Source organism: Tetrao urogallus, assembly GCF_951394365.1.
Source record: "Tetrao urogallus genome assembly, chromosome: 18".
NCBI classification, from domain to species: Eukaryota; Metazoa; Chordata; class Aves; order Galliformes; family Phasianidae; genus Tetrao; species Tetrao urogallus.
The window spans coordinates 6228552-6243573 of NC_136831.1; the positions used below are offsets into that span (position 1 = coordinate 6228552).

A 15022-nucleotide genomic window follows, 5' to 3' on the forward strand; every position below is an offset into this window, starting at 1 on the left:
CAGCCCAGCCCTCAATGCAAACACAGCTCGAGAGAAGAAAGGAGATGGCTCCTCACGCTGACAGAGGTGAAGTGTTGTACGACGCCTTCTTCAGGGTCTCCAGGAAGAGCTGCTCGTCCTCCAGGAAATTGCGGTCCTGAGAAGAGAGGATGCTCAGAGCTTCACCCTGCTCTGCTCCCAGCCTGCTGGCTCAAAGTCCCTCCCAGTCCCGCTCACCTGCTGTGCCCTGTGCTTCAGCACCAGTAGTTTGGCATAGAGCTCCATTGAAGCAGTCGTGTCCACACTCCTGTGCCCTGGCAATGTCCTGACGGGAGGTGGAAAACCTGCAATGAGAGCACAAGTGTGCAGTTCCCTCGCTGTTAGAGGGAGGCAGATAGGGGCAAAAGAGCATCCTGGTTTTGCTTCCTGAGTGGGGTCCTCCCCAGCCTCCCAGAGCAAATGGGCTTTAGCCCACCTGTATCTCCCTTTACTCCCCTTCTTGGCATTGCCCTGGCTCACAGAGCTCAACAGAACTCCTTAAGAGCATGAAGCAGCCAACACCAACTCAGATCTGATGTTTATACTGTATATAAACAGCTAAAACAGGCCCCAGTAGTATCCCAATATTTCTGAGAAGTGAATTAAATGTGCAACAGCTCCTCCGCATGCCCCTTTCCACCAGCAGTGTGCAGAAGACCTTACTCAGAGCGTTGGAGAGGCCCTTGGTGGAAGCACTCAGATCCTGGTCTGTGGTCAGCAATAGCGTGGGGCTGTTGGGCAGCTTCTTGTGCAGCTGTTCAAGCTGTCTCCTCTGGTGAGCCATGCTCAACCTCTCCTGCCCCGTCCCGAGGAGAAAGGGAGAGGTCATTGGCAAAGGTTCAGATCCTTGGCATGGTGGCCCCAGGCTAAGAAGGGAGGGTGAGGGGATATTACCTGTTGCAGGTGCTGTTCTTGCTGCTTGAGCTGCTCCAGGTGCTGCTGCATGACCTGCAGCCTGGCCTGGTGCTCAGACTCTATCCTACATGCATCCTGCAGGGCTCGCTCCCCTTCCTCATACTTCTGTGCTGAGAGCTGCAAGGCAGAGGATGGGGATGAGGGGAAGAGGAACCCTCACTGCCCTGGAACAGAGTGTCTTTGTGCATCCTCTCATTTCCCTTTCAGGACAGGACCAGGATGCACGGCCTCAGGAGGGATGTGATGCCAGCTTTGCTGCCAGTCTGTGTGCAGCTGTGAACGGCAGCGCAAATGCTCCACCTACCTTGTTCATGTTCTTGATCTCCTCCTCCTGCTGCCGGATGCGCAGTGCAGCCCCTTTCACCTTCTCCTTCTCCAGCCTCAGCTCATGCCAGGCCTCATCCAGCAGCTCTCTGTCCCTCGCCAGCTGCTCCTCCTTGACCTTCAGCTCACGGCTCCGTATCTTCAGCTCTGCTTGCTCCTAGGATGGACATGGGTGCAATGGATGTGTACCCAGCCCTGTCCTGGACACTATCTCCTGTCTTCCCAAGCTATGGGAGTCATCTGCCCACTGAACTCCTACTGTGCACCAGGTCTGTGGTGCAGAGCAACACCAAAGGGTGCCCTCAACCATCCACTCTTGGGGCCCAGTGCCCAACAAAGCTGGGATTGTACAGACACACATTACCACTCCGTTAGACCTTAACAATGCAGTTCTTGCTGCACTGCCTGTGCCACATCCCTTCTGAACTGCCCCAGGAGGGAGCAGAACTGAATCTAAATAACTCATGTCATGGTGAGGCTTTGTTTAACCTGTCATGGGTGTTTCCTTTCACCTGACTTCAGATATTTATAACAGGGGCTGTGCTGCTCAAATTCCTCATGGGCAAAGGGGAGAGGACTGATGTGAATGATGTCAATCTAAGTCAACACCTAAAACTGGACGGCAGGAGCTGCCCAGGGAAGATCCCAATTCTCACCACCAGACACAATGTGATGACTCCATCCTAAACACCCGAAGCCAGCTCTGAACCTCTCCCCATGTCCCTGCAGGTAGGATCATGGGGATCCTTGCTGCCTGCCACGCAGTCCAGGTGCTACAGGAAGAGGTTCTGCTGCCATACCTTGGCTAGGCTGATGATGGTGCCCTCCCTTTGGGAGTCCAACTGCAGGGCTCGGTCAATGTCGCGCTCCATCCGCTCCTTGCTAAGCTGCTGCTGGGTGTGAAATTCAGCCCATTCAACGGCCAGCTTCCGGCGCTCCTCTGAGCACTTCTGCATCACTGACTTCTGCTCCTCCAGCAAAGCACTCTGGAGAACACCACAAGAGGGAGACAGGCAGCGCTAAGTATTCCATCCATAGGATTTTCTCCTTTAAAACCCATCGCTGCCACTAAACCACACCTGACATCTACAGGCTGGCCAAGTTGGTTGCCTAGTGTGAGTCCTGCAAAGGGAGCTCTGGCCCCATGCTCCTTGCAAACAGACTCCATCACACATGCTCACTCCAGCCTTTTGCACCCAGGTGCCAGATAGTTGGTGTGATCACGATTCACTGCAGCGCAAGGTGTGGGATTGAGCAGGCAGAGGACAGAGGGGAGATGAGGGATGCTGTAGCCCAGAATTCAGTTTTTCACCCACCATACACCGCAACGCAGCCCTAATCAGACTCATGGGACGTGAAAAACACGTGGAGATGCCCACCCCAACTCACCTTTGCCCTCTCCAGTTCTGCCCGCTCCATGGAGAGCTGCTGGCTCATGACTCGCCGCTGCTCCTCCAGGGAGCGCTGCAGAGACTCCACTTTGGATTGCTCTGCCGTCGCCCTCCATCGCTCCTGGTCCAGGCACGGAGGAGAAACAAATGCCATTCACAAGCTCCGAATCAGGGATCTCCAATGGGGAGACGTTATCTTCCCCATACCCAGAGGGCTGACCCAGACAGAGGACAGGCTGTGCACTCACCTGCTCCAGCAGCCGAGTCTGTTCACTTAGCCTGGCCTCCATTTTGGCAATCACCTCCTGGAGTCGGCTCCTCTCCTCTTCCATGTCCCTCTGCTGCTGTGACAGCCTGTCCTGGAGCACTGGGGAGAGGCAGCAGCAGGGCTGTGAGCTCCAGGGTTCTGCACGTTCAACCCACAGCACCCTGAGTGCATCACCACCACCCTCTCCAGCATCCTTCATCGTGTTGGGGTTGGAAGCTCCCTCTATATTCACCATATTAACAAAAACAAAGTGTGATTTTGTGCTCATCATCTTCTGCATGTCCCCAGGACATTGTTTTGTAATGGGGAGACACTGAGGAATCCAATGACCACAGTAGAGAGAGCTTTGTCAGTCTAGGCTCCTGGCCTTTGGCTGGATCTCCTTATTTTCTGGTTGCAGGGCCCTTACAGCCCCGTCAGCAGGTGAAGGGCAGACGTACCCTTGAGCTGCTCATCCCGCTGCCGAGCTCCCATGGCCAGCTCCTGGGAGGTGGTGTGGTGTGTGGCCTCCACCCTGTGCGAGAGGTTGTGCAGATCACTGGAGAACCTTTCCATCTGCTCGATGACACCATTCAGAGACCTGCAAGAGAAGAGCAAGAGGACAGGTCACCCCTACAGGACGTGCTTCACATCTCTGCCATGCAGAGGGGCATCTGTGGCTGGTTCCTGAGCCAAGGCTGGTTACTGCAGGACAGGGAACATGATGGGCAGAGCCCAGCGTGGGGATATGACGGGGAGCACCATCAGTACCTGGTGTGTGATGTGGCACTGGTCACTGCGTCGATCTCCTGCTCTTTCAGCCGCTTCAGCCGCTGGAGCTGCTCCTCGTGGTCTTTGCGCATCTCCTGAACAGATGACCTGCAGGACACAGAGGAAGGAGCCCATCAGGGGATGGTGTGAGCTGGTGCTCCCTGGGATGGGCACTGTGAAAGAAGCACGGTTGTGGGCTTGAGCTGGGGCACCCCACTGATAGTGTTCACATCTGGGATGGGCTACGTTTGAGGGTGATGGGTTTCTCTGCCAAAAACTGTGATTTCTCATTGCTACGGCTACGTGGATATCAGTGACACAGGGACCTGAATAAAAGATGTTTGGGGGATGTAAAACATTCGGCTCCTCTTCTTTCAAAATACAGTGCATTCACTATGAAATTATGTCTACAGCCAGGTCTTGATCTGCTGACCTGCAAAGCCAATCTCACTCCAAAATCCACCACAACCCAGTGCTCTTGGAGCCTGATTTTTTCCTTCTCCCGTGTCCCCAAATCATCTCCTGCTTCCCTTCCCAAGATGGAAGAGACAGGACTAGCACCACATGCATGCTATGCTCACCTCTGCAGCTCTCGCAGCCGCTCCAGCTCCTGGGCACTCTGCTGCTCCAATGTGGCCACACGCTGTTTGTGCTGTGCCACCAGATCTGCCCGGGCCCGCTCTGCATCCTGGCTCTGTGACAGCAGCTGAGCCTCCAGCTGCTCCTTCTCCCGCCGCAGCCTCTCCTCCCGTTGCCCATAAGTTTCTTCCACCACCTTCACCCGGCTCCTGCCCAGAAACAGCCCCCAAGGGTGTTAGGGCAAAGAATAAGTGCTGCTTTCATGGCATTACCTGGCACTCTCCATCCAAAGTGCACATGGGGGGTCTAGCAAGGAAATCGGTGTTACAGTATGCATGGGGAAACTGAAGCACATTCTGCAGACTGAGCCCTGAACTCTCCCACTGCTTCCCAGTAAAGTATTCCAGTTGAGGACATGCCAGCAATGGCACTGGTCCCTCTCCTGTCAACAGGACAGTGTTGGTGAGAGTAGATCCTCACTTTGGCTCACCCATGAATCCCCAGTGGGTCAGCAGCAACATTACTTTGTGTCTGCCCACCCAGGGATGGATTTGAAAAGCCTTCTTGCAGTCCCACCCACGGAGGGAGGAAAGAGCCATAGGCAATGATGTGACACAGGGGGAGGGTGGGTGAGAATCCTGTACCTGTGTGCACTCTCAAGAAGATCCAGGTCCTCCTGGTGCCTCTGCTGAAGGCTCTCCAGCAACAATTTGTGCTGCGTCCGCTCCAGCTCCAGCATGCGGACCTGTTGGACGTGCAAAGCAGATCTCTGTGCTGCCCTAAGGACACAGCTCCCATAGCAGCACCTGGTGGCAGCAGGCATTCCTGAACTGGGAGGTTTCTCCTCTCCCCTGATGCTATTTGGAGAAGATATGGTTCTCCTCCCGCTGAGTAACTTGTAGTCCCCCATCCAGCAGGCAAAAATGGGGTTCACCTGGCTCTCCAGCTCTGCCACACGGGCCTGGGCACTGAGCAGTGCTGCCCGACAGCCTGCTGCATCATCGTAGGGCTGGACTGTGGGAGCTCCTGGCCTCCTCTCATGTACTGAGCCCAGAGGTGGGGATTCAGCCTGTGGGAAAAGAAGAGAGAAGATTGAGATGTAAGCATCAGTGGCTTTGTGGCACGGCCATCAGCTTCTGAGTGACATCATGTGCTTCACCTGCAGCTGCGAGGCAGCCTGGAGCGGTGTGCTGGGAATGGTAACCTGCAGAGACACAGATGCTCTCAGGGAGGCAAAGCTTGACACTGGGGAGGGCCCAATGATCTCTCTGATCCTGCACCTCTCTCTAGGCATGGTCCCAGCAGACGTACCTGAGCAAGCGAGGCAGGGCCCTGTATCCCTTGCTCTGCTGGGGATGATGCTGCAGGGCCTGAAAGTTCAATGAATTCATCGTTCAAACACAGCAGTGGGAAACATCCCCTTCCAGAAGGATGGGGGTCCAGGTCTCCCAGACAGAGCAGAAAGGCTCCTGTTCTGCTCCAGCAGCTGGCCATAGGGACACAGATTTCAGCCAAGCTGCTCAAAGTGGGCTGTGCTGTGACCCAAACAGACCCATCATGTGAAACACACCGATGTGGCTGGCATCTCTCAGGGGATCCCTCTTTGCAGGCTCCGATGGGTGAACTGAGGCTTGTGTCACAGTGCTGAGCCAAGGGACTGGGTGCCTGCGTGGGCAGAGACACACAGGAGACACAGCATGCTGAGACACAGCAGTGTCCCAGCTCATGGTGAGAGGCAAGGACGTCACCCTGCATGGCATGTCTTAGGTTTAACGGTGCCCTTACAGAGCTGCATTCCCTCTCTGTTACAGAGTCCCAGACCAAACTGATCAGTGTTGGCTACTGGCTCTCCACATTCCCCTATCTCACCCACACAGCTGCTTTCTGCTGGACACCTCTCCCACAGAGGGGGTCTGAAATGAAAAGGAAGCCTCACCCAGAGCTGTCTGCACTCGCTGCCTTGTCCTGCAGGGCAGCTGCCTGTGGTGCTGCTCCCGTGGAGGTGGCTGGCTGGCTGCAAGCAAAGAGCATCACATGTGATAGAGCCAAGGAGACAACGAAAGACAAGATCCTTTCCCTCAATTCCACATGGGTGAAAGCCTCTGAACCCCCGAGCCTCTGAGCTGCGGCAGGATTCAGCCTTCTGGCTGCAAAGGAATTCCAAAACTCTACCATCTGGATCCTACCTCACTGCATCCATCACTCCTCCTGGGCAGCATCAGCTGCAGCTAACACATCCCTGCCCAAAACATATTTGTTTGTCATCATATTGCCTTACAGTCCCACTTGAATGGCACAAGTCTGAGTCTGTGTCCATACAAACACAAACTGGAGGAGGTTTGCCTGAAATTAAGAGGAAGGAAAAGGAAGGGGACATTTGGGCATGAAAAAGGCAGAGACCCCGGGGATGCACTGATTCAGGACAGCTTTGCACGATCCAGGGTAATGTGTGAAATCTTGGACACAAATGGAAGAAGACCCAGGGGTGTGAGGGACTGCAGAATGGATCAGCATGAGAATGTCCTGCACTGATACCCCAATCTGTGATGAGAAAACCGTGCTTAAAATGAATTCCTAACAACCGAGCCAAGGCTTTCCTGGAGCTGCTACATGCAGAGCAAACAGGAGCCATCAGTCATGCCCTTACCTGACAGGAGGGCTGGGCTCCAGTCCTTTGCCTGGGGTCTCCAGGGGCACAGCACTTCTCTCCTGAGCCTTCACCTGAGCTTGAGCCTTCTTGCGAGACAAGGCAGCGCTCAGCCAGTTATCCTCTTCCAGTTGGTTGGGTTTGGACGTTGCTTCTTCTGTAGCCATGAGCTGCTGGGAGCTCACTGCAGGACTGGTCTTAGCTGGAGATGGAGGCTCCGAATCCAAAAAATCCTCATCCTTCAGGCCCAGCCAGTCACCCCCAGCCCTGCTGCCCCGTGCAGAGCTCTGGCTGGCTGCAGGAGGAGGTTTGGAGTGCGGGTCTGGTTTTGGTTCACTGCTGTTCTCAGCTGAAAACCTGCTGCAAGGACAGGGAGTTGCATGGCTGCCTGTGAGGGCGACCAGGGAACTCTGCCACTGTGCTCAGCGGATGGAGCTACAGCCACACACACAGCACAATACCTCACAGACTGCCTCCTGGAGGGACGGCCCTCAGGCGTGGTGGCCACTGTGGGCTGGTAAGCTCCAAAGATAAAATCCTCCTCGTCCCAACCCTCTTCCTTCTCTGTTCAGATAAGCAACTTTGAGTCAGCACCCAGAGCAGCACCAGCTGCTAACATGCCAGCCTTCCTGCTCCTCCCCTGCCATTCCCACTGGCATCACTGCCTCTGGGAAATCACAGCTGGAAAAACACCTCCACTGGAAACCTGCGAGCAATGTGCCTCCTCACTGTGGCTGGGAAAAGCATCTTTGCTGGAAACCAGCTCATGTTCCGAGGCAACCGAGTTACTTAGTAAATTACCAATCATCAGCTGAGCTGCAATGATTGTGCAAACGCTCCCAGCTTCCCTCCAGGCCACAGTATTACATTTTGTGTTAGCCACCTTCCCCGCAGGGCTGACTGAGAGCTCATCAGCCACCCTGCTCACCATTGCAAAAAAGGTATTTCCCCTGTAAGTGCACTGAGATATCCATCTCGTTCTCTGGAGCCAACACCATCACCTTCCCAGCATCGCTGGCTGCACTCACCTGGCTGCTTTTGGTACTTCTTATCCAGTTTGAACTCTCTGTGCTCTCCTGCTCCTGGCCGTTCCAGGATTTTGGTGATGGAGCCTCGTCCCAGTAACTCATCCAGCTTGGAGCGGGCCGGACGCACCTCCTGTCTGCTGGGGACAGAGCAGGAGATGGGTTTCTCCAAGAAGCAGGGCCATTCCCAGACACACAGCCTTGTCAGGGTGTTCTGACTCTTCTCTGCAAAATGAGGCTGCTCTGGGATCCAAGGGCAGAAGTGTTGAAATCCTCCAGCAGCCCTCAGTATGGTGGCATCACAACTAAGCCCCTCCTTTATTCCCATTCTCCTCCACTGCCCAAGAACGCCTTACTCTTCCACCTTCTTTCCCTGCTTCTGGTTTCCTTTTCGGCCATCACCAAATCCCAGCACATCCATCAGGTCATCATCATCATCTTCAAACGTGAGCTCCTCCCTTCGCCGGGCTGGGGCTGCAGTGTGCAGGGGTGTCTGGGGTGGGATTGGCTCTGTGGATAGGATCACAGAAGCAGAAGATTTGATCAGGGCTTTGTTATTGTATTTCATTTTTTCCCAGCAGCAAGAGCTCAGAACAGCCCCGTCTGCTCTTTCTTCTCAAAGTCGCTTTGAAACAGTGCTTCTCAGCAACCAAACCCTACAGCAAGTGACAGAGTGACTGATGGGACACGGCTGAGTTTTGTAACATGGGTTTCCCAGCTCTGTCTAACATCAGATTTTTGGCTTTGCAAGTTTCTTATCAGGTAATTCCTGGAAAAGATTCCCCACTGCACCCTTAGGCCTTGCCCTAACCCACCAGCTGCTGCGTCCACCTGTGCAGCAGAGCAGATTACTGGAGTGCAGGGACTAACAGCCCTTCAGTATCCCTACTGCAGGAACAAGAGGTTCAGTACTTAAGTGCAGCCCCTGTACAGCTGGATTCAACCTGATTGGGCTTTGGCCTGGGCTGATGGTGCTCTCAGCCACCTCAACCCCCACCCAGTAAATTTGTGGACATTTGGCAAGGCATGAAACAGGCTGGAGGAGGTCAAATGTAAGAGCTGGGCTTCCAGTGCTGTAACCTGTGGCACACTGGAAATAACAAGCACTCAGTGATGTGTGTTACAATTAACCCCGTCATGAAGTTGCTTTATAAATGACCATCATGATTCATAAGAGATGGAACCAGGTCATTTGGAACTCACACAGACTAATTGAAGTTGCCAATTTAATATGAAAGAGGTGCACTGAGCATCCCTGCTTACCTTTCTCTTTGCCCAGTTCTGTTTTCTTCTCCGGACTTCCTTCGCTGCCTTTTGGAGATGGCTTCTTGGGAACATCCTGCTCCTCTTCAGATAAAAGCCCGGCCAAAGGATCGTTTACATCTAGGAATTTTACCCCACAGGGGCAGGAAAGGCTGATGATAACAATGGCAATGCCAACAACAATAACAAAACAAACAAAAAAGAACAAACCCAACGTTATTTAGAACAATCCCGCGCTAAGCCAAGTGCTGCACAGCCACCAGTGACAGAAGAGGCAAGCTCTGTGCAAAGAGCAAAGAGAGCCCTCAGCTGCTGCCAGGCATCTCCATGTGGAAGAGAAGGGAGAACTACCTTCAAAGTTAAACTTCTTGTACTGTCGGGAAGCGGGTGGGGATGAGAGTGGTTTCTTATCCGTCTCAGGTGCAGATTCTCCTAGAAAGAAAGGCCACAGCTCACTCAGAGCATGGCAGACGGAGGTGCCCCCGTCCCACCCCAGCTGAAGGCTGCTTTTCTTGCAGTGTTCCCCCTTAAGCACCCCTATGGAGTGGGAATCTCTCTGGAGGAGCTGCCTTGCAAGCAGGGAAGGGGAGAAGTGCCTTGAGAAGAGCAGGACATACTGGGAACTGGTGTATCTTTATTGTAACCCCGCTGGCTCTCCTTCCATGCAGAACGAGTGACCAGGAAAAGGAATTTGGAATGCAAATACGCCATACTTGTTCACAATCAGGCTGTAGAAAGAGGAGCAGAATTTCCTTTTTACCTTTCTCAGGAGCTGGCATCTTCCCTGAAGTTTTTACTGCTCCTTCTGAGGTGTTACATTTCCCTGGGCCTTTCGTGGCTGCCTTTCCCAGCCCAGAACTGGGTTTTGACATTCCCAGAAGATCAGCTTCCATGTCATCCATTTCCTGCAGAGCAATAGGATGAGGACAGGAGCTGTGTTAGTGATGCTAATGCCCCAGTGCTGCTGTTCCTTTGGTACAACACTGCCTATCAAAGAGGGGTGTTTCATGTCACAGAATCACAGAATGGCCTGGGTTGAAAAGGACCACAATGATCATCTGGATTCAAGCCCCCTGCTACGTGCAGGATCACCAACCACCAGACCAGGCTGCCCAGAGCCACATCCAGCCTGGCCTTGAATGCCTCCAGGGATGTGTTTGCATGAGATCTCTGCTCTCACGGAGTTCCTGTGAAGGTGAAGTGTTCTCTCTTCCCCAGTCAGACCCTGTGCCAGGCAGCAAAGCTGCCAGACCACCATGAGGGGATGCCTTGGTGAGATGGGCAGGAAGGCTGGGGCTGGAGGCTGTGATACATGGGGCTGAGTACTTGTGAACTTACCTTCAGGGTTTGCAGCACAGCCTGTGGGTCTGCATCAGAGATACTAGATTCCTGCATGCCAAAGAGAGGAGAGATCAGATAGACAAACTCTGCAAGCTCCTCATCGCAGAAGTAGTAGCCTGGAGTTCAAAATCCAGGTGCAAATGTAGACCACCTGCATCTACTACAGCCCTAAGTAAACTGCTCCAGCACTTGGAGCCCTGATTCTCTTCATTTCATGAAACTACACGTTCAATTCACCCTGGTGCCTTCCTTACAGAGGAAACCCACTGCGCCTTGATTCCTTTGCTTAGATTCCTGCTGTCCCTTTTAGAAACATCAGGAACACCCAGTCTGTTACTTTGGGTCCTTCCTGTGATACTTTATCTGAAATTCAGCCAGGAAGAAGGCTGGGCTGCACTTGAAAGCTGTTCTCCCATCATCTACCCACTCTGCCATCCCACCTTCTTTACTCCACAGTGAAGCCAGAGAGGGCATAAGCCAAGCTTCAAGGTTCCTCTCTGACATCCCATCACAGTCCTGGATGGAGTGATGCCAGGGCAAGCTTGGCCCCACTCAGACCCAGCCCTCAGGACACCCTGGCTCTCTCTTGAAACACTGGGCTCACCTCTGCAGCTTCCATGTCCTCTGCAGGGAGTTTGCTAAAGAAATCATCCTCCAGAAATGACCTGCAACACAAAGCCTTGGGGTTAGCAGCACCACACGTGAGCTGGGGAAAATGAGGCTGAAAAGAATACAAGCAATAAAAACTTTAGTGCTGGGACTGCCATGTTTAAGAGCTGTTGTAAAACGTACAGAACGTGTGCAGGGCTGGGAGACACCCAACTCTTTCTGGAAAGCTTCAGGATCTGAGTTCCCAATTTCCAAAGGGATCACAGATAATTCTCCTCATGCAGTTTCTATTGGGGCAGGGGGGGAAGGCGGAGGAGCCAGGGATGGTCAGAAGGACATGGGGAGCACAGAGAGGCTGCATGCCAAAGGAACTCACTTCTTACTGGCCTTCAAGCTGCTGCCCTGGGCTCTCCCACTGCTGACACCAGCTGGTTGGGAAGATTTAGCAGGGCCTTCATCTGGAAACAAGATAGAAAGAGATTAGGATGATAGACATAGGCATATTTCCTGACCTAGGAATGCCAAGGGGGAATTTGCTGCCTCCTTATGGGCCAAAAAGGTTTTAACTAGAGATGAACTTCGTTCTGCCTCCTCAAGCCAATGCCCAATGCTGTTCAACGGACTCCGAGAAACCACGTTCTCAGCTCTGCTGCCTGCTTCATCCCCTCTCACAACTGGAGCCCTTTTGGAGAGCAATAGCTCTTGCACCAGCTCCTCCTGCTCCTAACAGAGTGTGAGGATGCTGCCCTTCCAGCTGCAATCAAGGTGTATTTTACCATCATATCCCAGGAGGTCACCCAGCACGTCATTGATGGAGCCTAGGACAAGAGAAATTAAAGGAGCTGAGGCAGGTGAGACCACGAAAGCAGATGTAAAAAACCTTCCTATTTCAGTAGGCCTTTCTCTTTTGACCCCCAGAATAAAGGTTTGCTTTCAATCAATCATCAGTGTACGGCCCTCCTTTGCCAGTCTAGAGAGAATTGCCAGGACCAGGACTTGACTCCGTATTTGACGGATGCATGGTTTAGCTTCATTTAGCCAGAAATAATATGCCTTCTTTCCACTCATTCACTGGCTACAAGCAGCCCTTTATCTGTGAGCTCTCTCCCCACAGTAGCCAAGGGCCCTTGGGCACCCCCAAAAGCACTGCAAAATAGCACAGAGCTGCAAAATACCTCTTAACAAGGACCTCTGGAGCAGCTGTGGGGAAGAACTGAAATAAATGTGAATGTTCTCCCTGGGATTTGGAAAAATCCCCAAGAAAGCACAATGCACCCAACAGCAGCTTTCAGACAAGGAGCACGAATTACGATTTCAGCAGCAAGGACTGCTGTGTGACTGTGACTGGTGAGTGCCCCCCCCTGCTCTGCTCCCAGCAGATCAAAGCACCTTTGGATGGCGGAAGGAAAGCACGCAGGTGTACGTACCTCGTGAACCTCTCTTGGATTTTGTAGCCTAAGAAGAAAGGCAAATTTCCTTGTTACAAAACAAAGATCAGACCTGGGCTTTCCCCACACAACTGAGCAGCAGTGAAGCCCTCCCCCTGTGGCGCTGTTTGAGAAATGGCACATGAAGCATGGGGGGGTTAGAGAGAGATTTACAACTTTTGAGAGCCCACCCGTGCACAGCCCTCCTGGACACCAGCAGAGAAGAAGCCTCTGCTCCCAAGACCTATTCTGCCTCCACACAGATGTGCCAGAGCCATAAAACTGGATTTCCCATGCCTACGTTGCGCTGTATCACACTCACCATGGCAGAAAGTTTGTTTGTTCTTTGCTCAGGGCAAGTTTGTTTGCAGGTTCACCTGAGCTGCACCTTCAGCTCTCAGGCGGTCTGACAGCATTGCTCACATCCACGCCAACCTCCTACGTGCAAGGACAGGAAAATGCACTGAATTGCCTTAGTGAACGTTGTACCTTTGTTAAAAAGATTTCCCCATGCAGCTTGCAGACTGCCTCCACGCTGCTCAGACCTCTCTAAACCACTCACAAAAGGTTCAGTGGGAATTTAAAAGCAAAACACGAAAAACCCTAAATGGTGTTGAGCTCCTGAAGCGGTTTGCACAAGCAACGTCCCGCTGGCACCACGGAGCTGCTCTGCAAAATATCCCCCCACTCTCCGGATCCGCAGCACCGGGGGATCCCAAACAAGAGGCACAGCCTGTCCCACTCGGCCCAAGCAGAAAACAAAGCAGCCTGCCCTCTGTGTGAGCAGGATGAAGCCCCCAGCTTTCAGCCCGTCTTGCTGCAGCCACCCCTGCCTCCCATCAGCGCGACGCACACAGCCCACCCAACACGCAGCATCCCGGAGCTGTGCTCACACTGCTCCTCTCCCCACACCCCAAACTCCTGCCCACTGCATCCCACACCCAGAGCACCGTAACGGCCGCCCTCATCACCCCAAACACCCACCAGCCCCGGCTCTCCCCCCCCCCCCAGCTCAGGAAGGCCCAGCCATTCCTTTCCGTTCCCTCGCAGCCTGCTGGGAAGTGTAGTCTGCCAGGACCTGATGCAGACTACAGCTCCCGACAGCACCAGATGCTGGGCAGGCACATGGAGCCCAGCAGCCACGGAGCCACACGGAACCCTGCAGGGAGGCCCTGGCAGTTGGGGCCGCAGCTGGGCCGGAACGCGTTCAGATCAGCCATGGCAGTTATGGCTGCAGGGAAGATGCCACAAAGGCATCTCTTACTGGGATCTGCCCAGAGGCACTGGGATGGAGCGGTGAGGGCCAAACCTCCAGCTGCACAACTCGCCCACTTGAGTCTTCCCAGCATCAGTCAATGCTCGACTGATAAAAGCAACCACCTCACAGCCAGAGCCTGCTGCAGAGCAGCCAGACCCCAGTTCAAACGCACAGATATGAGGTGCTTGCAGGATGCTGCATACCAGGGGGCTCAGCTCAACACGTGCTGCTCAAGTGTTTTGTTTCAAACCCAAGCACGGCAGCCACAGCCTTCAGGCTTCGAAGTACATAAAGGTTGGACTCACAAACCTCGAAGGACGAGCTCGCTCAGTAGTGCTCCTTCTGCTGGAGCTGCTCTTTGCAGCTGGTCTGTTTTCTAACTGAATGACAGTGACCATCAAGAGGCAATGTTAAGCAAATCAAATGCCAGCAGTCACTGCAGCAAGGTGCATCGGCACTGCTAGAGGCAACTGATGAGTAACAGCAGGAATTTGGGTTGAAAAAAAGGGTCAGGACAAAGCCAGCCCTGCTCCCGAGGTGCTCCAGCTTATTTAGCTTGTTGCTTCCAGTGAAAGACAGGTATTTCCCCAAGGCTTAAGATCTCAGATCCCACAGACCCACACAGCACCTGTGGCGCCCATCCATCTGCAAGTGTGGGATCCTTTCAGTCTTCAGCAGAAGGCCACATTTTCAGGGGTACACCATTCAAATATAGATACACACACACACAGCTTAGAAGTGTCATTATTTGACACTGAAATTGCTCATACGTGAGCAGCAGCAGCTTACTTTTGGAAATGATGCCAGTGCAATTTGTTGAAGGATGGGGAGTCCCAGTCAGGACGCAGGGCCACGTGGCAGAGCAGAAATGCCCTGTGGAGAGCAGACAAGGCAAGGCACAGCAGGCCGTGCCATTCAAGTAGTGGCACTGAGCAGCAACAAGCTGACAAGGATACAACATACTCACCCATGGCCACGCACAGCAGAGTGCTGCTGTATCACCATCGACTCCAAAAAACAGTAGGAAACAATTTGTAGAACAAAGTTCTTGCTGCCAAACAATATGAAGTCTCTGCCTTGGCAGTGAGCAGCTTGCTGGCCCATCAGCAATAATGACCAAGTAATGCATCATGTGCAGTTTTGCTCTCAGTTTTATTCTTTCTGTACTTGTGATCAGCATGAGAGGCAAGACAAAATCCAGCAGATT

General features: G+C 53.2%; 1 protein-coding gene across 1 annotated transcript; it reads right to left on the reverse strand.

Annotated features, from left to right (window-relative positions):
* Positions 1–52: 52 nt before the first annotated feature.
* FBF1 (Fas binding factor 1) lies at positions 53–14786 on the reverse strand (the record flags this gene model as incomplete). Its single annotated transcript, XM_079544281.1, has 29 exons — positions 53–136; positions 217–323; positions 682–814; positions 913–1050; positions 1238–1414; positions 2058–2243; positions 2647–2769; positions 2897–3015; positions 3357–3496; positions 3667–3774; positions 4248–4454; positions 4890–4990; positions 5180–5314; positions 5405–5449; positions 5557–5615; positions 5816–5910; positions 6182–6259; positions 6893–7252; positions 7354–7456; positions 7921–8057; positions 8274–8427; positions 9181–9300; positions 9532–9612; positions 9941–10085; positions 10519–10569; positions 11126–11186; positions 11507–11588; positions 11907–11948; positions 14783–14786. 29 exons carry the CDS (start codon positions 14784–14786, stop codon positions 53–55), a joined length of 3375 nt encoding a protein of 1124 aa, XP_079400407.1.
* Between the last annotated feature and the right edge of the window lie 236 nt (positions 14787–15022).